This window comes from Podarcis melisellensis, assembly GCF_964234715.1.
Source record: "Podarcis melisellensis genome assembly, chromosome: 14".
Lineage (NCBI taxonomy): Eukaryota > Metazoa > Chordata > Lepidosauria > Squamata > Lacertidae > Podarcis > Podarcis melisellensis.
The window spans coordinates 7,994,169-8,021,988 of record NC_138546.1 but is presented as its reverse complement, the minus strand read 5'-3'; the positions used below and the strand labels follow the sequence as shown (position 1 = coordinate 8,021,988).

The 27,820-nt window shown below is 45.4% G+C and overlaps 1 protein-coding gene across 8 annotated transcripts in view; it reads right to left on the bottom strand.

The window, feature by feature from the left end:
- Positions 1 to 224: 224 nt before the first annotated feature.
- The window catches only part of ATF7IP2 (activating transcription factor 7 interacting protein 2), a 35,120-nt gene continuing 7,524 nt past the window's right edge, over positions 225 to 27,820 (bottom strand). For 3 of the 8 annotated variants that reach the window (XM_081889172.1, XM_081889176.1, XM_081889175.1), the window contains exons 2-11: positions 19,441 to 20,315; positions 17,792 to 17,946; positions 14,943 to 15,074; positions 13,501 to 13,572; positions 11,746 to 11,882; positions 11,437 to 11,504; positions 10,039 to 10,103; positions 7,476 to 7,524; positions 5,672 to 5,814; positions 225 to 1,685 (exon numbers count right to left, since the gene is read on the bottom strand). In XM_081889172.1, coding sequence (XP_081745298.1) covers positions 1,284 to 1,685; positions 5,672 to 5,814; positions 7,476 to 7,524; positions 10,039 to 10,103; positions 11,437 to 11,504; positions 11,746 to 11,882; positions 13,501 to 13,572; positions 14,943 to 15,074; positions 17,792 to 17,946; positions 19,441 to 20,315 — 2,098 coding nt within the window. In that variant the 3' untranslated portion in view covers positions 225 to 1,283. Of the gene's footprint in view, positions 1,686 to 4,988; positions 5,045 to 5,671; positions 5,815 to 7,475; positions 7,525 to 10,038; positions 10,104 to 11,436; positions 11,505 to 11,745; positions 11,883 to 13,500; positions 13,573 to 14,942; positions 15,075 to 17,791; positions 17,947 to 19,440; positions 20,316 to 27,820 lie in introns of all 8 variants that reach the window. The other 5 variants (XM_081889179.1, XM_081889178.1, XM_081889174.1 and 2 more) reach the window with 5 other exon arrangements.

Sequence of the window (27,820 nt, the reverse complement as noted above, 5' to 3'; positions counted from 1 at the left end):
AAAGCTTTAATGGCTTGTCCTTCTTTCCCCATGACTAACAAAAGCAAAAAAATTAATATGTGCACTAAGCAGCTAGAGGTTTAACTGGATGAATCAGTACAGGTGACAAAGACACCGGCTTTCTTTGTGACAGGGTCCCACGAGGAAAGTTGCCACCGGTGACCATGAATTTTAGCTCTGGCGACCAGCAGGGCTTATGTACTACAGGTATAACTTAAAAAAAAAAAAAGCCACCAGGAATGCAGATCAGATATGGCTGGAGTTTTCCACATCTAGAAGTTCTAAGGAGGAACTGGCGACCCTAACTAAGCTGTAGTAGGTCTGCGAGCTGCAAAAATGGGAGGGGGGTATTTTTGCCATCTTTGTAGTGCAGGTGGCTTTGGAGCATCACAAATGGCTTTTGAAACCTGCCCTTCAGGCAAGGCCAAGTTTCTAATTTATAAAGCAAAAGGAACCAACTTCCACGTCTGCTAAAGACACACTAAAGGTGATGTGGGAGAGAGACCAGGAAGAGGCCATAGATGAGGCCATAATGGGTGCAATTATGAATCTCTTTCTGCCAAGATATGCGAAAATACATTGAAGGGAGCAGGGGCATCAACTTGCCCCCCACATTGGGGGGGGGGACGCATCCGCTCCCAAATAGCGTGCCGGGCTGGGACACACTGGTGTCCCGCCCCCGCTGCTGTGATGCCAGCGCCCAAATGGCTGCCTTCTCCCCACACAGCATTGGGCAGGAAGAGGCAGAGTGCAGCCATCAGGCTCCACACTCAGCCTCCTATCTATGCAATATCGGGTGAGGAGGCAGAGCGGACCACAGGGTTTTGGGGGGCTGAAGACTACTTGAAAATTTTTTTTTTGGGGGGGGGAAGCTGAAGACTCCTCAGCCCCCACTACCCAGCACGCCTGCAAGGGAAACCGTTTTGGTTGTCTAAGCTTATAGGAACTGTAACTAACAGGAGAAAGGGGCCGAAACAATTCAGATGCTGTTGAACTACAAGTCCTATCAGCCCCAGCCAGTATGGTGAACAGGTCAGGATGATGGGCGTTGTAGTGTAACAACAGCAGCAAAGCCAAAGGTCCTTTCTCCCTCCTCCAAAATCAAAAATGTTAAGGGCGCCCATCGCAGAAAGGCAAGAGGTCAACGGGAAGTCTCAGAAGTGAGGTGTCAAACCTTACCGTAACTGGAATCCTGAAACTGGCGTCAGCCATAGGCAGCATAGAGAGAAGAGGGACACATAAAGTAGACGTCCTGTAGGAGCCTAGATCCCCCCTCACAGGAGCTACGTCATCGAAATGGCATGAATGTCACTAAAGGGTCCATAACGTCCATAAATGTCCTTTGACTGGATGGTAAAGTAACACTTGGAGCAATCAGCAATCTGAGCTAACGAGCAACCCATGGGGAGAGGCATGGCCTTAATTTCCCGCACCCTAAGCCAGCTGGTCGGCACACCTTTACCGACGAGCTCCAGGCAAACGAACAAGTGGAAGCTGTCTAGAGGAGCACACAACGGTTCCGCCTTTCTGACCTCCCACCGCAGGCCGAAGCCTTTGGGCTTCTCCACCTGAACCACCGTGAGGTGCAGCTTTTGAGGTGGACGGGTATTTCTGAATCTGGACAGGCTCTCCAGCTGCTGCTCAACCTGCGGTAACGGAGGGAGGTGCCGAAATGCTTCAGGGACCTGTGGGGAAAGCGGGAGCTTCGGTTAACAGGGCGGCTAAAAAGGGCCGGAACAATCCATTTCAGCTCAACTATTTACATGTCTGACTAAAGGGACTTCCGTGCAGAGAAAGGAAGTACGGGCTATCCCACTTAAGAGCAGACCCACTGAAATTAATGGTCATGACTAAAGTGGTTCCATTAATTTCAACGGGTCTACTCTGTAGGACTGGAACTGGCAACAACCCTGTGTATGTCTCACACACAAAAAACGAGGCTGCTCCCCTTGCTTGCATTGCTTATATTTTACTCATTTAAAGTATTAATAGCAAGCTCTTCATCGGATGCTTTCAACCCCAGAGCAGGAAACAAAGTAACAGAAATAAATGGAGGAAAATATACAAAAATTACAAAATCCTATAAATAGAACCAGCAAACACTTAAGCAAATCTGTCATGCAGCAAACAAGCAAAATCACAACAATGTAAATTTACATTTCCAGTTGCTCACCCACCTGCCACCATTTTGAGGGGTTTTTCCTACAATCAAGCAGTATAGAAATTTTATGAAATAAGACTAATAATCAAGACCACATGCAAAGCTAAATCACCAGCTTAGGCAAGGAGCATGTCCAACACCACCTCCTGCAAGCTGCCGGACACTTAGCAGATCACCATGTCTCCATGAGAAAAATCATTATTTGTTAAGTGGCTACAGCAACAAGAATCCCACAGGGAATGTTGCATTATGAAACACATGCTGTTTTCCTTCCTAGAATTCTTAACGGTGAAATACTGAAGGCACAAATGCAGACAATTCCAACAGGAAAGGAAAGTGGGCATCTGCAGAAACCAGTGGGGCTGCATAAGGAACTTACAGATGAGCCGAGATTTAAGAAGGGGACGCATACGAAATGGAGGAAAGGGGAAATCACAAAGGAGGAGTAAACACGAGTGGCCGAAAGTTGCGCGGTGAACGTCAGGCTGGCTAAAGCTCAGAATGAGCTCAGGCTTGCAAGAGAGGTTAAAAATTAAAAAAAGGTTTCTTTGGCCACTGAACTGCGGATTCTTGTTGCTATGGTCTGTCACTGCTCTTACTTTGCAGTATCATAATCTTATACGCATTATTCTCCGCCGCCACCAAGGTGCATTAGTAAACAATGAATGGATGCGGGTGGCAGATAAACATCAGGCAAGCTTTGCCATTTCACAAGCTTGGTAAAGGCAAATCACTGCAATTTTTCCCTAGTTCAAAATTTTCTAAAAAGCCCCCCGACTCTGGCATAGCAGGAAAAGACACTCACAACTAGCTTGACGCTCCCTGTCTTCCCACACCTAAACTTCTCTTTAACGCAAAACATTTAAGAGACAACGTTCAAAGCGAAACCCCTCTCTCCATAGAGCACGTTTGATTCGTGCTCCCTGTGTTGCCAAACTGGCATTACTCTGATCTGGGAGCCCCAATTACATCAGGTGTGTGAAACCTGTGTCCGTTCAGCTGTTCTCGAACTACAGCTCCCACCGTCTGTGACCACTGGCTGTGCTGATGGGATCTGGAGTCCAACTACATGTGGTTTCCCAGCCTTGAGCTAAAAGCAGTTCCCCAAACTTAGGTCTCCAGCTGTTTTTACACTACAAATCCCATCACCACTAGCTAGCAGGACCAGTGGTCAGGGAAGATGGAGTGTAGTCCGAAAACAGCTGGAGACCCAAGTTTGGGAAACCCTGAACTGAAGAAAAGCCAAGTGCAGTAGCATTCCTGTCGCTGGGGCTAAGAGATGTGCAGCTTATATTACAAGATGGCCCTCTAGTGGCTAAGAGGATGAAGCTCATCCTTCGGTATGGCTTGGGTGGACTGCTCCTCTGTCATCAGTGCCTGACAAATTCTTGTTGATATTTCAGATCCGACTGTGCTGAAATCAGATACGGTGTTGGGACTCACTGTTGGGGGCAAGGGGGGGGGGGAGACCCTCCTTAACAGCAGAGTTTAATGCCAGCAAAGTGGTGTACCTACCCACCTGATTGGAAACTGTCTTAACTCTGCGCCAGCTTATTTGTCCATCTAAGCTCAGCGACACCTACTCTGACTGGCAGCGGCTCTGCAGGGTCTTGGGCAGAGGAGGTTCCTGAGGTTTGCAGGTGGGTCTCTCCTAGCTATACAGAAATACAGCTGGTTGGGATGAGGAGCAGGGCTGTTTCCTGCTTTGCAGAATGAGACCCCTGTGGAGACTAGGCACACACCGGGGGGGGGGGGGGAGTGCTTCTACCAACAGCTCCCAGTTTACCTTGGTGTTCTTCACCTGTCAATACTGAAGATGGTTTAGCTCTGTCTGCTGCAGTTTATTTTTATAAATTCCTATTACAATTATTATGCTGTTTTTAATGGAGGACAAGACGCTATCCACTGCTACTACCAGCGGATCTCCAACCATGTGGCAGGAGAGGATGGCAAGTGTGGCAGGAAGATTCAAGTATGATCCAAGAATAATTTAATCATTTTTGTATAGTTTAGCATACTATAGTGGGTTATTTTTTAATAGAATGTGGATAGGTATCTTTTCAAAATGAGAACCAAGAGCATCAAATGATATACTGAAGACAATCCTAGTTGTTCTTTCCAATGCATTTCTTTTCAATTGGTGTCGTGCAGCAAGTTTTTATTCTGAAAGTGTAGCCTGGAGGAAAAAAAAGTACCACTGGATCGCAGTGATCCCATCTGCATGTGGGTTTCGCACAAGCACCAGGCTCGCCACTGTGAAAACAGGATGCTGGACTAGATGGGTCATTGGCCTAATTCAGCAGGGTCCTTATGTTCTGAAGTAATTTTAGCAAAGGTTGTATGTACTGTGAACCCTTTGAGATTTTACAAACTGAGAAGAGGTCCATATATTTTATTAAATAGGAAACAATCAATGAACGATCTTTCCCATCGCTCGCTACCCAACTCTTAACTGGAGATGCCAGCGACTGAACCTGGAAACTTTTGCATGTGAAGTGGATGCTCTGCCACAGGGATGCTGCTGCCCCCTGAATCGCACTTCCAGAGACTGGGACCAATCCATCTACAGTGGTACCTCAGGTTAAGAACTTAATTCGTTCTGGAGGTCCGTTCTTAACCTGAGGTACCACTTTAGCTAATGGGGCCTCCCGCTGCCACCGCGCGGTTTCTGTTCTCATCTTGAAGCAAAGTTCTTAACCCGAGGTACTATTTCTGGGTTAGCGGAGTCAGTAACCTGAAGCATCTGTAACCCTGAGGTACCACTGTACGTGCAAAGGGGATGCTCTCCCACGGAGCTCTCATCCTTCCCCATTCTATGCACACCTACCTGGGAGTAAAGTGGGACTGCTTCAGATGCCTTGAGACTCATGGGCACCACCAGGGCTGGGGAAAAGGCATTAGTGCCATTAAGAATTAGTATCGCTGGCACCAGTCTATCTCGAGAGACAATGGAGTGCATTTTCAGGGGTGAAGTCAAACTGCTGGAGAATCACAGCGCCTGCTGTGGTTGCAGAGACCATTCACGCACAACTGTTGCCTCCCATTTTGTTAATGCTGCGTTAAGAGCATCAAAGTGACCCTGCACAGTGCACAAGCCTGAGCAGTGTGTATGGAGGTCCTGGGCTGCTCAGACGACAAGATCCCCTTCTTAGCCTCACTAATGTTGTCCAAAGGAAAGCAGAGCAAGACGTTGGCTGCAGGAGTTGCTGGAAGGAGGCAAACAAAGCACTATCCAACTGTCTTAGGGACTCCACTCCAGATTTATGAAGGGTTTACTCCTTGGCCTTTTCTTCCCCCCGAAGATACCCCACAAGGCAGCGGAGGTTTAGGATCAGAGTTCTCCTTCGCAGCAGACAAACCCCATCTGCCCCTCACTTCCATCTACAGCAGAAACGACCCTGAACAATCCAGAAGGAATACAACATGCCCCCCACTGGAGGTACTACTCCTCCCTTTACAACCCAAATACCCTTAAGAATGAATGAATGAATGAATAAACCATTTAGCTACCTCATTTGATGTTTGCAGCACAGGCTGAGGATGATTTAGGACCGGGCTTTCTACGGGTGAATCGGTTTTCTTAGTAGCACAATATTGGAAAGAAGAAGGTGTCCCATCTAAAGAAGACTGGCAAATTAAACTAATGGAATATGCTGAAATGGCAAAATTGACAATGAAATTAAGAGGAAGAGATAATAATGAATTTAAGGAAGAATGGAAGATGTTTATTGCATATACAGTGGTAGCTCGGGTTACAGATGCTTCCGGTTACAGACTCCGCTAACCCAGAAATAGCACCTCGGGTTAAGAACTTTGCTTCAGGATGAGAACAGAAACCGCGCGGCGGCGGCGCGGCAGCAGCAGGAGGCCCCATTAGCTAAAGTGGTGCTTCGGGTTAAGAACAGACCTCCGGAATGAATTAAGTATGTACTCAGAGGTACCACTGTATACAGTTGGGATGTACACAGGTTAGTACATAGGTTAATACATTAGCAGGGTTTTAAGATTACTTGTAATTTATTATGAAGGTGATTTAAATAGGTTACAAATTTAACAATGGACATGCAGTATATTAATAATAGAACCAAGGAAGGGATTAGAAGGGAAGTCAATTTGTTTTGTTTTTGCATTGTTTTTTATTTTGGTTATTTTTGGAAAATCATTAAAATGTTATATATATAAAAAAGGGTTTTCTTTGCAATACTTTTTTTCTTTACCAACTCCTACAAAATGAAGCATTTTAAATATTGCTGGCACCGAGCATATGCAGCAGCTGTCCTCAACTTGGTGCCCTCCAGGTGTTGTCTGACTACAACTCCCATCTGCCCTCAGCCAGCTGTATAACATACCTGGGCCTTAGCCCTGTGTACCTGAAGGAGCGTCTCCACCCCCATTGTTCAGCTCGGACCCTGAGGTCCAGGCTCCGAGGGTCTTCTGGCAGTTCCCTCACTGAGAGCTTACAGGGAACCAGACAAGAGGGCCTTCTCAGTAGTGGCACCCACTCTGTGGGATGCCCTCCCGTCAGATGTCAAGGAGATGAATAACTATACAATCTTAGAAGATGTCTGAAGGCAGCCCTGTACTGGGAAACTTTTAATGTTTGATGTTTCACTGTGTTTTTATTTATGTTGGAAGCTGCCCAGAGTGGCTGGGGCAACCCAGTCAAATAAAGGTAAAGGGACCCTTGATCGCTAGGTCCAGTCGCAAACGACTCTGAGGTTGCGGCGCTGATCTCGCTTTACTGGCCAAGGGAGCCGGTGAACATCTTCTGGGTCATGTGGCCAGCATGACTAAGCTGCTTCTGGTGAACCAGAGCAGTGCACGGAAACGCTCTTTACCTTCCCGCCAGAGCGGTACCTATTTATCTACTTGCACTTTGACGTGCTTCTGAACTGCAGGAGCTCACCTTATCGCGGGGATTCAAACCGCCGACCTTCTGATCAGCAAGCCCAAGAGGCTCGTGGTTTAGACCACAGCGCCACCCGTGTCAGAAGGGTGCAGTACAAATAATAAAATTACTATTACTACTTAGCAGAATCAGCTGTATGTTCAAGTCCACCACTGCAGCAACAACAAAGGCAGGAAACCAATAATGCCAGTCACATTCCACCACAGCAACAGCTTCAACTCACCAGAAAACTAAAGTATATGTGTATCAATTAAATGCAGGGCTGTACTGCTGCTCGGCAAGATATTGCTTATGTAGTTTTACATTTCCCATTTAGTTCTGGGCACTGCGTGTGGAAAAGTCATTTATACATTTCAAACATCGCCAATACATTAACATGGATATGAAAGCACGCACTTTCCTCACCTTTGTTGCTGTCATCTCCTTCATCAGTCAAATCGATAAATAATGGGTTCTGCAATTAAGAGAATTCAAATCGTTTAAACATAAGAACCTCAGCAGAGACTGCTGGATCAGGCCAAAGGCTCACCTAGTCCAGCATCCTGTTCTCACACAGAGACCAACCAAACATATGTAGAAAATTCTCAAGCAGGGCCTGAGCACAAATGCACGCCCCCTCACTCCTGTGGTTTCTAGCAAGCAGTATTCAGAACATTGCTGCCTCCAGCTGCCCACCTGCAATTCCCAGCAGTTGGTATTCTGACACTGGAACGTTGCACCAATGGCTACTAGCCATGGTGGCTAATAAAGTACAGTGGTACCTTGGTTCTCAAACTTAATCTGTTCCGGAAGTCTGTTCCAAAACCAAGGCACACTTTCCCATAGAAAGTAATGCAGAACAGATTAATCTGTTCCGGACTTTTAAAAAAACTCCTAAAACAGCAATTTAACACAAATTTTACTATTTAACGAGACCATGGATCCATAAAATGAAAGCAATAAACAATGTACTGCAGTCACACAATCCATCAGTAGCTGAACAGGGTTCCACACAGTCACACACACACACAGCCACAAAAACGCAAAATAAATAGCAAAAACAGACAGACCTCAGCGTAACACTCCAAACGGAAGCGTAACATTTAAAATGGAGCATGTTTGGCTTCTGAAGAAAGTTTACGAACTGGAACACTTACTTCCAGGTTTGCAGTGTTTGGGTTCCAAGTTGCTCGAGTACCAAGGCGTTTGAGAACCAAGGTACCACTGTACTACAACTAATTTTAAAAATGTGCTGCCAAAAATTGGGACAAGGGGCTCGTCCCTGCCGAAAACTAGAAGTTTCTCAGGATTGGTCCTGGTCTGTAATAGGACCGGGGAGCCTGATGGCTGAATGCTTCCCTCCACAGTTGTTTGGCTCTCAGACATTTTCCCCAGGCCTCTCCCTCTGTGCTCCCGCTCGAATGTTTTCGCCTGGCTGGTGTAGGTCCTTGAACTCTGATCATGGCTCCCGCTTGCTTGGATGGAGGATGAATGGAGACTGGGGTGAGGGAATAGCAACGGCTTACTTCTGTAAGCCGTTGGAAAGGAACTTGCTGAACGGTTCCAGCACACTTCCTAATATATGTTCCTAAAACAAATCAAACTGTATGATTCTATGATAAAACAAGCTGTTCATATTCTAGATTTAAGGTAGTACATTACCACTGATCAAGATTCCCATGGTAACGTTCGCCTAATGTAAATTCCTTTGGGACTCAAGCTGGCGCAGATGGGCAGGGAAGTGTTTCAAATGAGGCCAGGAGGCCTGTATATGTAATTTACCTTGCAGAGCAAGATTCGGAGGGTTCCATCTCTTAAGGGGGTCCCCCAATTCAATATAACTGGGCACACTTTGATCATGTGGCAAGGCCCAAAATGTCACAGCCACAGAGGATATGGATGACAAATTTATTGTGCCAACCGCCCCCCCCCTCAAACTGACTTTAAAGTCATTCATCATTCAGATCCGTTCACTATAGGATGGGGGAAAGGAATAAAATCCTAGTTGCAACAGAGAAGAGAATCTTAAAGAATACTTGGAAGATGGAGCAAACTTATTTTCTGCTTTTTCGAAGGCAGGTGCCAAACCAATGGTTTTGAATTACTAAACTTTAGGAAGTCATTTCTGATGGCAAGAGCTGTTTGACCGTGGAATGGACTACAGTGGTGCCTCGCAAGACGAAATTAATTCGTTCCGCAAGTTTTTTCTTCTTGCGAGTTTTTCGTCTTGCGAAGCACAGTTTCCCATAGGAATGCATTGAAAATCAATCAATGCGTTCCTATGGAGACCGTCCGGGGACAGAGGGGAAGCGCCGCGCGCCTTCCCCTCTGTCCCCGGACCTGTTTTAAAGCAAGGGGCAGCGGGGAGAAGATTGCTTCTCCCCGTTGCCTGCCCCTCTGTCCCCGGACCTGTTTTAAAACAAGGGAAGGGGCAGCGGGGAGAATCGCTTCTCCCCGTTGCCGCCCCATGGTTCAAAAGGGGTCCGGGGACAAAGGCGCGTGCGCCTTCCCCTCTGTCCCCTCTTTTGAAGCAAGGGGAGGAGGGGAGAAGATCGCTTCTCCCCGTTGCCGCCCCTTGGTTCAAAAGGGGTCCAGGGACAGAGGCGCGTGTGCCTTCCCTTCTGTCCCCGGAGATTGCAGGGCTGGCAACGGGGAGAAGCGATCTTCTCCCTGCCGCCCCTTGCTTCAAAAGAGGTCCGGGGACAGCGGGGAAGACGCGCTGCGCTTCCCCGCTATCCCCAGAGCTTGCGGGGCAAGCTTCGTTTTGCGAAGCAAGCCCATAGGGAAATGGGTCTTGCGAAGCGGCTAAGAAAACGAAAAACTCCTTCGTCTAGCGAGTTTTTCGTCTTCCGAGGCATTCGTCTTGCGGGGTACCACTGTACCTCGGAAGGGGGTGGACCTTTGGGGGGACTAGATGACCCTTGGGGTCTCTTTCCACTCTACAATTCTATGGACAGGGTGCGGTGGGGGAAGAGTTGTTAAAGCTGACCTTAGAGTTGCATGGAGTTTCAGCTGAGGTAGAGGCATTTACAGACGTTTCTTTCTGCTGAACACCTAAGGGAATTTGAGAGAAGTGAAAATTTTAAAACGCTTGAATTCGTCTGACAAAAGATCATGGCTTCCCTCTGCAGGAGCTGTTGCAAGCATATAAGGAATACCTGTTGCCCACTCAAAATGTGTCCAAGAATTGACAGACGCAGCGGTGGAGAAAAAGAAGGCAAAGTTTATTGCTGAGCAATAAAGACCCAGTGGAATACTTTCCAGAGCCTGGGAACCCGAGCCCCTTGGGCTTTGGGTTTATATACCTGCTTACAAACAGCGTTAGGCATTACATATTGCAGCAAAATCAAGCCAATGAGCGGGGCAAAGCCCTTCCTATGCCCATGTAAAGAATAGTTCTGCTTTTCCAATATTGTGCATCATGATGCCCTTTACCCTAATTTTCAGCTATAAAGAGGAAAAGAAACCTATTTGACCATTGAAGCTTGAGTAGCCCCGCCATCTTTTATTGGCTAGAACATTGCATTCTGTGGCCGACTTCTCTTTCCCGTTTCCTCCATCTCACCCTCCATCTTGTGAGCATGAGAAACAGTCTGGGGAAGGTTCCCTATACGAAATGCCAACACATCAGATTTATTGTTTCCTTCAAGCACAATAGCAGGGCAGAGAGAAATAGGGCAAAGGGAAACATTGGATTCCTGAGATTTAGGCACTTCTAGCCCTACTGAAGCCTTAGTGATTTAAGCATCATTATGATACATGGATATATAAAAATCATCATTAGGATATATGGTTATATAGAAATCATAAAGGTAGAATTCTTCCAGGTGGTCTTGCCACAGAGCCTTCACCAATCTGCTGAATTGGATGTGGAATGGGCAATCAGATTTGCAACAATGGAAGAGTGCACCATCCGGGATAAAGTCAAACCATTGGAGAGCTACAGTGCCTACTTTGTCTGTAGAGACCAATATAGGAGAAACGTGCTTTACTGCTGGTGGGGCAGATGAAGGCATCTGGTTTTGCAGATGTACCATGACGTGTCTTCTTTCTGAGCTCAATCATGTATTGCCAAACTCTGGCATCAAATTATGTCCAAATGAATCTGCAATTTTGCCCAGGAGCTGCCCGCCAAGTTTGACAGCCAAGCCTGAGTCAAAGGATTAATGCGGTTGACGAGGCAATCAATGGGACTTACACTCTTACAAGTACCATGCAACTCTACAATTCTATGAAAGAGTATTATTCTGCCTCTCGAACCATGCTAATTGTGCTTTGCAGATGGTGTGCATATATAACACATAACCTAATAATCAGCTGCAAAACAAGACTCATACTGTTGAAAAGTTTTTTAAAATAGGGGAAAGGAGAATTTAGTTTCATGTACCTGTAGGATTCACTGTTGCCACGTCTGAGCTTTTTTTCCCCCAAGAAAGGCATATAATGTCTTCAGAGCTGATTAAAAAAAAGAATGCAAAATAGATTGTGCAGAAATGTAAAAGAACCCAGCCCCTCCACTTAAGGCAACAAAGTCTTACTTGTGAAATGAATAATGGGGGAAGTAGGCGTTATAGTACGTGTGTTGCTAAATGCAGAGAACAGGAATGTAAGCCTGCTTTTCACGGACCAATACTTGCACTTCCCAAGCATGCAGCAAATGAACAAGGCCAGCTGCCATGCTGTTGGGGAGACTTACCTTTCTGTGTTTTTAGGGATAGTTTTGTTAAGATTGGATGGCTTCTCTTTTGACAGTGCTGGCATGCTGTTTGCATTGCCATGCTGAGGGCTGGGGCAATTTATTTCAATTTGCAAAGGTGGTCTTGTAGGGAGGGCCTGGGAAGGAAAGAGGAAAAAAAAATAACTTGTACACTGTGCTATTCCACATATTCCAGTATGACTAATCAGGCTCCTTCATAAAGGAAGCATCTTCTTCTTGCTGGTATTAAAGCCAGTGTAACTGTTGTGTTCTCTCACATGCTGACTAAAGTTTATTTCTGTTCCCCATCAGTAAGCATCTGGGTCCCACTGTCAAGAAGTTTTTCCTGATGCTCACCTGAAACTTTTGACTTAAATCCATTAGATCATGGGTCCCCACAGACCACTGCTTCATTCAGTTTGCCTGTGAAGAACATCGGGAACTGCGGCTGTGAAAGCCGACACAGGAGCTGCTCTCCACTGTTCTTAAAACCCGGCTGTCTTAAGATGGAAAGATAAAGCCTTATCCCACCACAAAAAATAAATAAAGGCTTTGTTGTCGTCATCTGCTGCACTGCTAGTTTCCCTAGAAGGCAACACAACCCCTTCACATTTTAAAATTCCAACCTCCCTGCAGTGGCCTGTCAGGCACTCTGTTAGGAAGTGAAGCCAGAACTTCTTTTTCAAGGCGCAGAATCCATTGCAGATTCCCTTCTGCACGCCTAACCAGTCATACTCAAACACATATGGTATTACAGTGCATGCATATGACTGTGTTGCACTGCAGCAGTTTCTGAGGCACTGCAGCAGTTTCTGAGCTCAAGAGAATTAAGACACTGGGAAAATGGCTTAGCAATAGTTGTTTCTGTTGATGATGGAGTATTGTAGTATAATACAGTGGTACCTCGGGTTACATACACTTCAGGTTACATACACTTCAGGTTACAGACTCCGCTAACCCAGAAATAGTGCTTCAGATTAAGAACTTTGCTTCAGGTTGAGAACAGAAATCGTGCTCTGGCGGCAGCAGGAGGCCCCATTAGCTAGTGGTGCTTCAGGTTAAGAACAGTTTCAGGTTAAGAACGGACCTATGGAACGAATTAAGTACCATATTTTTCATCCTTTTTCGCACCGGCCCGTAGGACGCACCTTGTTTTTTTTTTTTGGGGGGGGGGAAATGAATTTTAAAAAAATTATTTCCCCACCAGCTGCGGCTGCCGCCCCAAGCCTTGCACACGCCTGACCGAAGCACGGGGCACCCTCCGGAGGGCTCCACGTGCTTCAGGCTGCAGGCTGCCGCCCCAAGCCTCGCGTGCCCGGCGGGACCTCCCGCTGGGCGCGCAAGGCTTGCAGACACTCGCCCAAAGAACGGGGAGCCCTCCAGAGGGCTCCCTGTGCTTCAGACAACAAGCTGCCGCCTCAAGCCTCGCGCGCTCGGCGGGACATCCCGCCGGGTGCGCAAGGCTTGCGGACACTCGCCGGGGCTGCAGGCTGCTGCCCGCAAGCCTTGTGAGCCCGCGGGAACTCCCGCCGGGTGCGCAAGGGTTGCGGATAGCTTCCTGAAGCCTGGAGGGCGAGAGGGGTTGGAGCGCACCGATGCCTCTCGCTCTCCAGGCTTCAGCGAAACCCTGCATTCGCCCCATAGGACGCACACACATTTCCCCTTCATTTTTGGAGGGGAAAAAGTGCGTCCTATGGGGCGAAAAATACGGTACTTAACCTGAGGTACCACTGTATAGTGCTGTGGCATGCTTACTTTTCTAGATGATTCTCTCTTCTGGCTTGTTATTACAGCATCAATGCGTCTGTCAAGCCTAGAGATTTTCTTCTGCAAGAGAAAGAGAAAGAAGAGCTTGCATTGGCCTGCAGAAAAACTTTAGAACAAGGGGAGCAACATTCACAGTTGCACTGAAGCAACTCTAAATATCTGGAGCTAAGGGTTTGGCTACTAGGCTCAAGGATGTACTTCTAACATCATTTGTGTTTTTGCAATGACCAATGGCTTCTAACAAATCTGACGGAATGTCCCAAGTTGCTACTTCCCCTTTTCCTAGTGTCTGAAAAGGAATCCCACCACCAAACTGCTTGCGCCAACTGCAAGTCAATCATCCCTTCCTCTCACCCCTTTTATGGCAACCACAAAGAGACTCTGCTACTCTCTTTGCCATACAAAAAGGTTTATTTGCACTTGCTCTCTGTTCCTTCTTAGTGTTGCTTCCCTGACTTACTGCTCCCTTCTCTGCCTTACTTCTTTAACCCTCTGCTCCTGAACTGCCCACTCCTAAAACTCCCTCCCCCTTAAGTCCTCTTTGCATCCCTCAGCCACCCTGGCAGGCCAGCACCCTTTCCTGTACCACTTTAACATGCCAAGTAGAGGGTCTCAGCTGCATGCAAGGTGTCAGACATTTGTACACCATGGGTTAAACTGACAAGTCTAACAGCAGCCAGCAGTGGGATCTCTACAACACGTGACTTATGGGCCATATTTCTATATACAGTGGTGCCCCGCAAGACGAACGCCTCGCAAGACGGAAAACCCGCTAGACGAAAGGGTTTTCCGTTTTGGAGGCGCTTCGCAAAACAAATTTCCCTATGGGCTTGCTTTGCAAGACGAAAATGTCTTGCAAGTTCCTGCGGTTTTTCCCCCCTCCCCCCTTTTCCTAAGCCGCTAAGCCACTTATCAGCTGATCCGCTGATAAGCCGCTTAACAGCTGATCGCTAAAAGCCGCTAAACCGCTAATAGCGCTAATCCGCTAAGCTGTCAATGGGCTTGCTTCGCAAGACGAAAAAACCGCTATACGAAGAGCCTCACAGAACAGATTAATTTCGTCTTGCGAGGCACCACTGTACATATATATAACGTGCTGGCTCCAGGTTTTGCAGGGGCCCTTGGCAAAATGCTCCCTCCTCTTCTGCCTTGCTCCTACCACTGAACACTCAGAAGGCAGAGGGACAGGCAGTGACAGCATGGAGGAAAAGCAGAGCCAGAGGTCATCAAAGAACCTCTTGTCGGGATATGGGCCTTGGCAAATGCCTGATAACACCAGCTTCTGATGCCAGCCTCTTAGAGACACGACAGGCTCCAGTAAAATAAAATAAAAAACCTGCTTGTGCATATGTACAAGTTTGTGCCCTATAATTTTCATGTATTAAACCATGACTGACAGACAAGGCTTTTAAAATGGAACATTGCCTTACTACAATTTTAATAGCTATCGCTTCATGCTTCCGGAGGCACTGCGTGTGGTCGATTCTTTGTGTCAGAAGTTCGAGCCTGTGATCCAAGGTTTTCATTGACTTGTCCAGCTGACTTTGAATAAAGCATTTGACCTACAATGGGGGGACGGGGACAACACATATAAGCATGCACCCTTTAAATCAAGACATTCTTAGAAAGCGGGAAGTTTTAAAAGCTCTGACTCGACGCACAGCACCTTTTGCATGGCAGTAAGCAACAAGTCCAACACAAATAAAACTTTTTCCTGCAACACCTTCAGTTGCTCACCCTGAGCCACAGCTTCACGGGCATCCCAACATGCACTGAGGCCAGGATCCAAAGAGCCATGCAACAAACTCCATGCACCCGGGTTGCCTGAATACATGGAATACTTTTTTTAAAAAATGATGCATACGTAAATCCAGAGGTCAAGCTGCCCAAAGTCATGTGCAAAAGTCCTTGTGGATTTTGATTAACTGAAGCAGTTCATTAGCATCATATCATCCTTAGCATAAAACTAACACAATTTTAGCATAAAACAAACACCATTTAAAAAAAAAAATTAAAATAAAGCTGCAGATAATCATTAAGGTGAGACTGGCTGATCAAACAAACAAACTGTGATAAAGGCCTGCCAGCTTAAATAAGTCTGAAAGTCAAAAGCGAGGATACCTGCAAAATCTCTGCTGAAAGCGTGTTCCACGCCATGTAACTGGAGAGGCTAAAACTCAAATGCCTCAAGCAGCTATTTGGATTTGGGCTAAGGACCTCTGTATGAACAGACACCCTCCTCTGCCACACATGCAGGAGGGTGTAGATGCAGCTGCCCCCCCTCCGAAAAAACTGGGGAATTTCTTGTCCAGGATCAGGTAGTTCTTAATGTACAGTCCAATGTCAACAACAGCGTACACTGTTACCCTTTAAAAGGAAGCTCTGAAAATTACACCTGGTCCTTTCCCAATCAAGGGAAAGTCGTGTTGGAAGTCCCAGTGGAGTGTTTCGGTTTTCAAATGTTTTTTGGAAGCCGAATGTCCGGTGTGGCTGTCAGCTATTGTTTCTGGGGTGCCTACACCAATCAGAAGCTGAGCCTTCCTTTTCGAACATATCGGAAGTCAAATGGACTTCTGGAACGGATTAAGTTAAAGAACCAAGGTACCATTGTATTTGGCAGTTTTGGTTTTGCTATTCATTTTGCGTTTTTGAGGCTTTTTTGGTTCATTTGTTTTTGTGACTGTGTGGAACCCAGTTCAGCTGATTGATTGATTGATTGTGTGAATGCAGAAATGGATAATAATAATAATAATAATAATAATAATAATAATAATAATTGAATTTTATTTATACCCCACCCAGAGCTGGGCTCAGGGCGGCTAACACCAGTAAAATTACAATAAAAACATAACTGGGGGGGGAATCAATTTAAAATACAGGTTAAAATGCAATTTAAAATGCAGCCTCATTTTAAAAGTAGCCCATAGATCAAAACCGTAAGGGGAGGGAAAACATAAGGGTCAGACTGAGTCCAAACCAAAGGCCAGGCGGAACAGCTCTATCTTGCAGGCCCTCCAAACAATGACTATAATTTTACAGTATTTTTATCGACAATACTTTCTTATTTTATAGTACAGTACATCAATTATTGTTTTCATTTTATGGATCAATCTGTTTTGTATTACTTTCTATGGGAAAGTGCGCCTTGGTTTTGGAATGGATTAAGAACCAAGGTACCACCAAGGTACCACTGTACATAATTCAAGGCATCTATATAGCATTCAGAATACATGCTCTCATGCCCTTATCAGCTCTGCAATATTCATGGACTCTTTACCAACTGGACACCCCATATTTGGAGTTGTTTACCTAAAACTCCCCTTATCTTATCAAGTTGTCAATCACCTTCCACTGGCTCTGGTCAGTCTCTAATTGACATGGTGTCAGTCTATAAGCTCTGTTACTGGGGTCAAGGAGAGCTATGTGCCCTCTTTGCTTATTACTGATGGTCCTGCTTTGGTTAACTGAAAAGCAAATGAATAAGAGAAAAGAAATACAGAGAAAATGATACAATGCAGAAAGGCACATTCTGAACTGGGCTACAACACTTCCCTGTGCATTTCAGTGGGAAAGGGCCATAGTTCAGGGATAACAACTTTGCTTTGGGCAAATGAAAACACATCTCTTTACTGGAGATGTGCGTTTTCAGAACCCACCATATTCTTGTGACTGTAATGTGCTTTAACTATTCTTAATTTTGTGGGACTTGATGGTGAAGGGCAGGGAATAAATTAAATTAATAGTAATAGTAATAGTAATGCCTGCTAGAAATACTTGGTACCCCTGGATCAGACAGCAAAATAAAGCTTTGATTAAAGAGTTTTAGTTAAGAAATAAAAATCATTTGTTACTCATTATGAGCTTTCAGAATGGAACAGGCTAGAAGCGGAGGGAATCGGCTGTATCCAGGACTAGAACTGGGCTGGCAGCCCTGATGCAAGGCTTAAGTTTGGTGGGAGATTCCCAACCCCAATTTACACAGCAACATCACTGCCACGTGCAGCATTACCTTTGGACTTGTCCAGCCCCAGGAGGGCTTGAAGTGAGCTATCAAAACAAAAATAGCAGTAGTTACGCAAGGCTGAAATGAACAACTCAAAACTATCAAGACATTTCAGTCCCGGCATTTTTAAAAAAATAAAAAAATCAGTCCAAGAGTACGCTTAGGATGACCAGAAGAGCACAAGCCGCACACCCAGAACAGTTTTCCATTCTCAACCCTGCTTTAATTTCATTATTTCAGCACAACTGCAGTGGCTTCTCATACAAAGCAACTCACCTGTTCCAATGCAATACGTCTTTTCTCTGAGCTTTTGTCGCCAACCTTTCCGGCTTCATCGGATTTCTTGATGCATTTGGGAAAGATGCCTTCATTAGTTTCTGAAATTCTCCTTTTCCTCGGAGCCCCATCTTTGAGGAGACAGAAGGGATTCCCTAAGAAATCTGGAAAACATTGCCACTACCACTATGACATTTATACACCACTTTTCTGTCCAAGGAGTACATGGTTCTCCCCCTCCCCATTTTATCCTCATAACAACACTATGTAGGTTAAGCTGAGGGACACCAACTGACCCAAAGTGACCCAGTGAGCTTTAAAGTCTGGTCTCACAGGTCCTAATCGGACAATCTAACCACTATATCACATCAGCAATGCACTGCAACAGATTTTTGTGAAGCCGAATCAGTACGGCAATAAGTTTTTTGCTCTAGTTTCGCTCTAGTAGGCAACTTTTGCAGTAAGTTATATTTTTGAAAATCCCACACAAGCCAAGAGCAAACACCTACCCACCCCCCTGAAAGCTTTGGAGCAGAGTTATGTAAGAAGGGTTCAAACTTTAAAGAAGGCTGCAGTTTTCTAGTTTCTGCAGAAATGAACGGGGCCTGAAATGGTACTGTGATCTCAGTCACACCAACACTCTGAAGTTAAGCAACTGTGTCATTTCACTTGATTAAAATGAACTGCACAGTGTCTTCTGCAACCGCCTCAAACTAGCATCACACTCACTCTTGGAAAGAGGCAACAGGAGGGAAATTTCGCAAGTGGCCACCATTTAGCAACAAAATCTGGTCTTCTAAAGCTTAAGCAATGATTTCTTGAGCTGCATTCCATGTGAATAGTGAGCATTGTGGACAGGAAGTGGCTATGGTGACACAAGGCAGCCTTCATGGTTTTCCCCACACTGATTTTTCCATAGCGCACACACCGTGATTCAAAATGTATTGTCAGGTCAAAAGCTATGAAGCCAGTATTACAATATGGACTTCAAGCCGGTTTTGGATGATATATCACCCAGCCCTACATCCGTAATGAGATAAGACAGGCATCCATTATCTGCACCTTCTGGAACAACCAAAGACATTTTTGTTCTAACGATTCTCCCAGCTGGATGAATGAGTCTCTGTTATGAGTATCCTATTTTGTATTCCACCCCACCCCCATTTCAAATTTATCTACCGTTCTTTGTGTTTAGCTCTTTTGGTTACATTTACTCTACATTGCCCTGAGAGGATAAAGGTAAAGGTACCCCTGCCCGTACGGGCCAGTCTTGACAGACTCTAGGGTTGTGCGCTCATCTCACTCTAGAGACCAAGAGCAAGCGCTGTCCGCAGACACTTCCGGGTCACGTGGCCAGCGTGACGAAGCTGCTCCGGCGAACCGTCACCAGAGCAGCACATGGAAACGCCGTTTACCTTCCCGCTATACAGTGGTACCTATTTGTCTACTTGCACTTAAGGGTGCTTTTGAACTGCTAGGTGGGCAAGAGCTGGGACCGAACAATGGGAGCTCACCCCACCGCGGGGATTCGAACCACCGACCATGCGATCGGCAAGTCCTAGGCGCTGAGGTTTTACCCACAGCGCCACCCGCTGAGAGGATACACTATCTTAATGATTGTAAAAACAATAATTTAAAAAAATGATTACCTGGCCGTACTGAAGAATTAGTATTTTTCTCAAGCAACTGGAATCTGTCGCCTTCCTGTTCCAATACTGGCATGGTTTGCTTAACAAGTGGTTCATCTTTTATTTCGGTTACCTTTTCTAAGGCAGGGATCTTGCGCATTGGAGAAGTCACTGAAAGCTCATGTTCCGATTGGCCAGAAAGCTGGGCAAACGGCTCAGAGTTCAAGTGTACTTCCACCGGCTTATGCGTTGAGGAACTGGGTTCTTTTTGAAGGTAATAATACAGTAGATCCTGTAAGGCTCCAGCATTCAGAAATTGCTCCAAATCAGAGTCTTCATTGCAAACCTTGTAGGGAAGATCTTGGGATCCTTCATGACTACTGTTATAAATACTGATTTCAGAATTAACAACTAAATTGGTTACGGGCTCCCTTAATGTTGGACGGTGCAACAGAGTTTCTTTCGATTCTGGTTGAAGGTTAGGTTCTTTCAGAGAGTTCTGACTTAAGCCACTTGTTTCAGACCTTTTTAAGTGGACATGATTATCCACAACGGAGGTACCATTTGCCAATTTTTCTGCTGCTTGGACAGCCTTCATTTCAGAATTAACTAAATTGGTTACGGGCTCCCTTAATGTTGGACGGTGCAACAGAGTTTCTTTCGATTTCGGTTGAAGGTTAGGTTCTTTCAGAGAGTTCTGACTTAAGCCACTTGTTTCAGCCCCTTTTAAATGAACATGATTATACACAACGGAGGTACTATTTGCCAATTTTTCTGCTGCTTGGACAGCCTTCATTTCACGCAGCATCTTCACTTGCTTTCGGGCGCTTGGAGTCATCGTCTTTTTGGCACGCAAGGGCTTTTTGACATCCATGTTTGGATTAATTTCTTGCACCCTAAAACACAATAATTACATCTTATGAGTCGAGATCAAACATTATTTTCCTTAAGATGCTAATTAAAGTTTGAATCAGGTAACCTACATTTAATTTAAACCTACACCAGATTTAAATGCAGTCAGTTCAGTATATCAGAGGCCTGTGCGCACACCACACACTATTATTAATCACAGAACTGTAGAGTTGCAAGCGACTCCAAGGGTCATCTAATACAACCCCTTGCAATGCAGGAATCTCGGCTAAAGCATTCATGACAAATGGCCATCCAACCTCTGCTTAAAAACCTCCAAGGAAGCAGAGTCTGCAACTTCCCAAGTCCGTTCCACTGTCAAAAAGCTCTTACTGTCAAGAAGTTCTTCCTGATGTTTAGTTGGAATCTCCTTTCTTGTAACTTGAAGCCATTATTACGGGTCCTGCTCTCCGAAGCAGGAGAAAACAAGCTTGCTCCAATGTTTCATTCAACAGCCTTTTCGATATTTGAAGATGGCTATCATATCTCCTCAGTCTCCTCTTTCCCAGGCTAAACATACCCAAATTCCCCTCAACCGTTCCTTGTAAGGCTTGCTATCCAGACCCTTGATCATCTTGGTTGCCCTTGTAAGAATTGGGTACTTTTGTGGCTTATGTGAAAAAGAAACATCCTCATTTCTCACACCATCCTCCACAAGCGTTTCAGCTCATCAATATGCTTCTTAAAACCAAGGTGCCCATATCTGGAAACTTGCCATTACATCTGAACCCAGGCTCATGCTAGTTTCCTCAAACCATGAGCAGCATGCCAAGAACAAATCATGGTTACCACTTATGCTTTAACTTGCCCTTTTGGACATTTATCTTGGTTGTTGGTTTTTTTTAAGTTTGGAGCTATTTGATGGATGTTTATACAGTGGTACCTCCGTTTCCGAACTTAATTCGTTCCAGAAGTCCGTTCTTACACCGAAAGTGTTCTTAAACTGAGGCATGCTTTCCCCAATGAGGCTTCCCACCACCGGTGCCCTTCCACCGGTCTGCTTCTGTTCATCTTCCGGGGCAAAGTTCGCTAGCTAGAACACCTACATCCGGTCTTGCGGAGTGCGTTGCCAGAATTGTTTGTTAACAGGACTGTTTTTAGACTGAGGTACCACTGTATATACAGAATTAATACTATGTTTTGCAGGTGTTCCTTGTTGGTTACTTGTTGGAGTCACTTGGTAGTTCACCACACCTCAGAGCATGCAGAGGCCCAGCAGGGTCTTCAGAGATATCCTTCTCCTGCAAAACAGCTTCCTCCAGAGTCCCCAGTTAAGGGGAAAGCTCCTCTCCGACGCAGCTCAAAGTAACAATGTTTCTTGTCGCTGACACAAGACAAATCTAAACACTACTGCCTACTATAAACAGTTCTTCTGGTCTCTGAAGTAGGATGGGAGGATGAACGACTCAGCAAGTCATACACTCAACCCTGCTGGTGTTGCTATGGTAACAGTGTACCTGGCACCTTATCTCTGAACATCCAGATATTTTTTTTGGGGGGGGGGGTGCTCCTCAGGACATAAGCCCAAGCACTGTGTAATTTAACCCACTGTTTGCATTACACCAACATTCCTATTATGCCTCTTTAATAGAAATTCCCTGAAGGTAGCCTTTTGGGTTCTTTTTCTTCAGGGGTTCAAAAGCAAACGCAAGACACACAAGTGGTGAGAAAGTCTAAGGTTTATTAAACAGCAGGCAACCTATGCAGAAGTACAACATCATACCCAGAGAACAGATGGCACCCGCTTCAATTCAGCTTCCAGGAGCTCCAGAGACAACAGCCAAGAGAAAGACCCCAGTCTAGCCAATCCAACAGCATTGCTGTTCCTGGTTTGTGTTGAGGCTCAAATTCTGGGTCAAATTCTAGAGGTTTATATGCATTAGGCGCAATTGCAAAATCCGATTGCCAAATTAATCACACCAGACATTAAGATCCCATGGTTTGGGCTGCATGCCTAAAATGCATTTAATCCTGGAGTCCTCCCAATATATTACAGCCGCGTTATCTCTAAACAAGGGAGGCCCATGCCTCTGGCATGCAAGCTCGGCAGCTATGAGAGGCTTCCGTTAAGAATTCAGGTCAGGCAAATATAAGCAACTATCAGGCCTGAGACAGAAAGAGGGGTTGTCTGTTTTTCTAACAGCCTTCATTTAACAGTGATATGAAGGATTAATAGTGCCAGGCCAACTACACTTCGAGTTACAATCCATCTTCCGGTATGCTGATGGAAGTCCCAAAACATGTAGGACACTAGGCTGCGCAACCCCTCCTTGTACACTCTCCTAGAGGCCTTCACCATTAAGTAAACAAACAAACAAACAAACAACAAAGTATAAATGTTCACCACAACCAGGATAATTCTCAAACAATTCTGGCTCTCTGGTGGTGGCTGCCATTCAAATCTTTATTTCTCCACACTGCTATATCATAAAATATAAAGGTAGCGCACAATGTAAAAACATACTACCCCATGTTAAAAAATAAAACTACAGATAACCATTAAAGTGATTGGCAAATAAAAAATCAGAATAGCAGCAAGAGCCTGTTGACATCAAAAGGTCTTTAAGAGATGCCTGAAACTCAACAGCTAGGATGCTTACTAAGTCTCTGGTGGAACAGCATTCCACAGCACGGAACCAGCAAAACTAAATTTATTTATTTACCTGCTTAACTGATAAGAGTAGAATCATAGAATCAGAGTTGGAAGAGACCACAAGGGCCATCAAGTCCAACCCCCTGCCAAGCAGGAAACACCATCAGAGCACTCCTGACATATGGTTGTCAAGCCTCTGCTTAAAGACCTCCAAAGGAGGAGACTCCACCACATTCCTTGGCAGCAAATTCCACTGTCGAACAGCTCTGTCAGGAGGTTCTTCCTAATGTTTAGGTGGAATCTTCTTTCTTGTAGTTTGGATCCATTGCTCCATGTCCGCTTCTCTGGAGCAGCAGAAAACAACCTTTCTCCCTCCTCTATGTGACATCCTTTGATATATTTGAACATGGCTATCATATCACCCCTTAACCTCCTCTTCTCCAGGCTAAACATGCCCAGCTCCCTTAGCTGTTCCTCATAGGGCATCGTTTCCAGGCCTTTAACCATTTTGGTTGCCCTCCTCTGGACACGTTCCAGTTTGTCAGTGTCCTTCTTGAATTGTGGTGCCCAGAACTGAACACAGTACTCCAGGTGAGGTCTGACCAGAGCAGAATACAGTGGCATTATTACCTCCCCATAGCAGTACTCTAGGAAGCCAGTGGGGTGCAGTGGTTCGAGTGTGGAACTAGGAACTGGGAGATGAGGGTTCAAATTCCCACTTGTGATATATAAAAATATCGGTCCCAATGCCCACTTAGTCGAAAGATAAATGCTACCACCACCCAGACTTATAGACCAGTAGGGGTACAATTTCAAAACTTTAGCAACCAGGGCTTCCCAGGAGCTGGAATGTACCTTAGTACTTATGCTGCTTGCAAATCCCTAATAAAAAATAAATAAAAAGAAGTTTCTATACCAGAAGCTTGGCAATCTAGAACACTGAATTTAGGACCACAGTCTTTTCCCATGAATTCACAGATTTTTACAGCAAGAGACAACTATTGGGGAACAGCCACGTAGATCCTGTAATCCAGTGGTTCCCAAACTTCTAGAGGCCTTTGACTCCTTAATTTATAAACTCAACCCCCCCCCCCAGTGACCCTTAACCTACCCTACCCTATAATGACCGCTCCCGCTTAAAACGGGGGGCGCCCTTTGCGTGGACGCGTGCAGCCCTAGATCTGGAGCGGCTCCAACAGCGTAGGCTTGACTTTGCCTTCGCTCAGGTGGGATACCTGGAGGTCTCCGCCTACCTCAGTCAGTTGTCCAATCCCACCTGGGGGAAGCGTTGCCAAGGAGACCAGGCCAGGTAGGGGAGGGATTACCTGCCCACACAATAGAGGGAGGATCTTACCTGGGAATCCTCTCTTGGCTCCAGAGCTTCTCCCACCCTACCCACCCTCAGTTAACGTCTCATTTTGCAGGTTAACTTTTCTTCACAGGTTTTGCAGGTTAACTCTTCTTCACAGGTATGCGGGCGCTGCTACGTTAAGGTCGCTGTTAAAGGGCCGGAAAGGAATTTCCCTGCATTGGGAGGTTTCGCCTTTCCCGTAGCAAAATGTCACAACTTTGGCGGTATCAGGCCTTGGGCAGAATCCTTTTGTCCATCTTCCTCTTTGCGGCGGCGATACCAGGGTTCCCCGTTAAAGGGGTTTTCTGAAGGGAGGCTTTGACCGTACGCCGAAAGGTCGTCATTGCTCTCCCCTGCGGCGGCGGCGTTACGGGGGCGGCTATCTCTGCTTGAACATATGTTCTCCAGAGCCGGCCCATCCCCCACACACATACTGGATAACCCTGATGCTCCCTAGGTCCCCGGCTGGGGGCTGGGGAGGGAGAACGCCCAATGCCTGAGCCAAGGTCTACCCACATTTGAAATTTAATAAAGTTGTGGCCAATTTAATCCCATAGTACGTTGTCTTGAGTCGTTATTCCACATGACGTGGGGACCGCGCGGGATCTGGGGACTCCGCCTGTCCACGCAAAAAGGATTACAGTGGCACCTTGGTTCCCAAATGCCAAAAACCTGGACATAAGTGTTCCGGCTTTTGAACGTTTTTTGGAAGCTGAACATCCGATGTGGTTGTTGGCTATTGTTTCTGGGGCGCCTGCACCAATCAGAAGCTGCGCCTTGATTTTTGAACATTTTGGAAGTCAAACGGACTTCCGGAAGGGATTAGGTTTGGCACTTTTGTTTTTGCTATTTATTTTGCGTTTTTGTTTTTGAGGCTTTTTCAGTCAATTTGTTTATGTAACTGTGTGGAACCCAGTTCAGCTACTGATTGATTGTGACTGTGGAAATGGATAAAAGCCCCCCATCAAAACAATGTCTATCATCAGTGCAAGTAAGATTATTATTTTTTAATCATCTACAATACTGTCCTATTTATTTTATAGTACAGTACATCGAATATTGCTTTCATTTTATGGATCAGTGGTCTCATTAGATAGTAAAATTCATGTTAAATTGTTGTTTTAGGGGTTGTTTTTAAAAGTCTGGAAAGGATTAATCCATTTTACTTGTCTGAAGAAGTGTGCGTGCACATGAAAGCTTATACCCAGAACATACTTAGTTGGTCTCTAAGGTGGTACTGGACAATTTTTTCAGCTTTTCAGAGTCATTTACACCTACCTAGGTCATACCATGGGGGGGTGGAGCATCACCTACTTTGTGAACCACTGCTCTACTCCAATGCACAGTAGAATTTCCACAAAATAGGACAAATTAGAAGTTTTAAACATTGGAATTACAGAACCACCACACAATAAAATAATAATCAAGACTTCACTAGTTAAACTTACCATGCACTTCTTTTACCAAGGCTGGCAGTGGCTGCTCCCCGAGAGACGGGCTTGGCACGTCCCAATTTAGTGACCAGGCAACAGGCCAACAAATTGCAAGGTGAAATATGTTCTATATCATGTTGAAAAGGGGACAGCCCATCTTTATTCCCCCACTAATCCAAAAGCGGTTGGGGGGGGAAGCATGCGCTCATGACTTTTCCAGAACTACTCAGGAGATGATAGCTGGAAGCAAGCCCAGCTGCAAGTTATCACCAATTAAGAATGGGTGTGACCTTGAAAACTTCACAGGGCTATTAAAACACAAGCAGCTGAGAATAATTTTCAGAGACACCAAATTCCTTTGGGCCCTAGATTTTCCCAAAACCAGTATTTGCTTCCTCATGCTCCCCCAAACTACTCCCAAGAAGAAAAGGCCCAATTAGAAACGTAACCCTACCAATTTCAATTACAGTGGTACCTCAGGTTAAGTACTTAATTTGTTCCGGAGGTCCGTTCTTAACCTGAAACTGTTCTTAACCTGAAGCACCACTTTAGCTAATGGGGCCTCCTGCTGCTGCCGCGCCGCCAGAGCACGATTTCTGTTCTCATCCTGAAGCAAAGTTCTTAACCTGAAGCACTATTTCTGGTTAGCGGAGTCTGTAACCTGAAGCGTATGTAACCTGAGGTGTTGGGTTGAAATAATGACAGACAAGATGTGAGCGCAGTGGTGTAGCGTGGGGGTGCAGGGGGGGCCAGTCGCACCGGGCGCAACATCTGGGGGTTAGGGGGCGCAAATCCATGGGCTAGGGGGTGCAAATTACTTGCCTTGCCCGGGTGCTGACAACCCACGCTACGCCACTGGGTGAGCATCATATGGGAGGCATCTCTCGAGCATGTCTCAAGGGGTCTCTTTTATTGAATATTACAGCATTGCCACATATGTGCTTATTGCTGATTGGTTAACACAAGTACAAAGCAAAGGTTGCATATAGGCATTAATCACCAATAGATTAAAGGCTGGGAAAGGGAGCACAGAACTAGACAGGCATGAAAACCTCCTTATTAAACTTTTACTAGTGATTGATATAGCATTCATCCGTAGATGTGGTCAACTATGCATTAAGAACAGAAGCAAAGCTTAGAAGCAAGACTTCCCATCAGGCCACAATCATGTGCAGAAGCAAGGCTTTCCTTCACTGAGGTACTACTATACAGGACTTGACTAAATCCTGATAGTCTGCACCTGTGCTGCAATTGTTTTAAAGGCATTTGTGTTGTTTTTTCACTTGTTGCTCCAGGCTCCTTTGGGAGGACACATATTAGTAAATTAACGACACCAATTCACTATCCTAGCATCTGTAGTTTATAGAATATATTTGAGGAACGTGATAAAACAATACAGGCACCTGTGTGTGTTGCAAATGTCTGAATAAAAGTGAGTATCTCCCTATAAAACCAAAGCAAAGGCCAGGTTGTTAAATGGTACTTGAAACTGGGGTAACCTGACCCCCACAGGTCATCTGGTATTCATATTCCCAATACCTGCTCCAGATCTCTCCCACCTGCAATACACATCCTTTAATAGCTCTCTCCAGGTTTGGTGAGCTACATCAATCTCATTCAATTCCAACTTGGTCTCTATAGTGCTAAAAATAAATGGTATTACGTGTGTGTGTTTTAAAAAATGCCAATGTGAATTCTCTCAAATAACATCTTGACCAATAAGAAATAATCTGAATTTATGCCTTTTTGCTCTAGCAAAATATCCTAATAATAATATTCTTTTCTTCCAAACACAGGCATCTCATTATCACCTCCTGTAAATAAACTGATGTAGTATACCCAGAAGCTACCAGGCCTTACTTTTGTAATTAATGGTTTGATTTGAATGGACCTAAAATGGCTGAAGACCACCACCACAAAATGGATGCTGTTGATGAACTAATAATGAACTGTGTTGATCAAAGAGCTAATGGAATGGAATGTGCATGTTCTGGCCAAGTGAACGGTACATGCAAGGAAGCATAGACTGGCTATACTACACTATTTACAAACAATGAGTGTTGTGATGCGATCACCCATAGGATATAAATGGAATAAACCAGGCACGTCCAACAG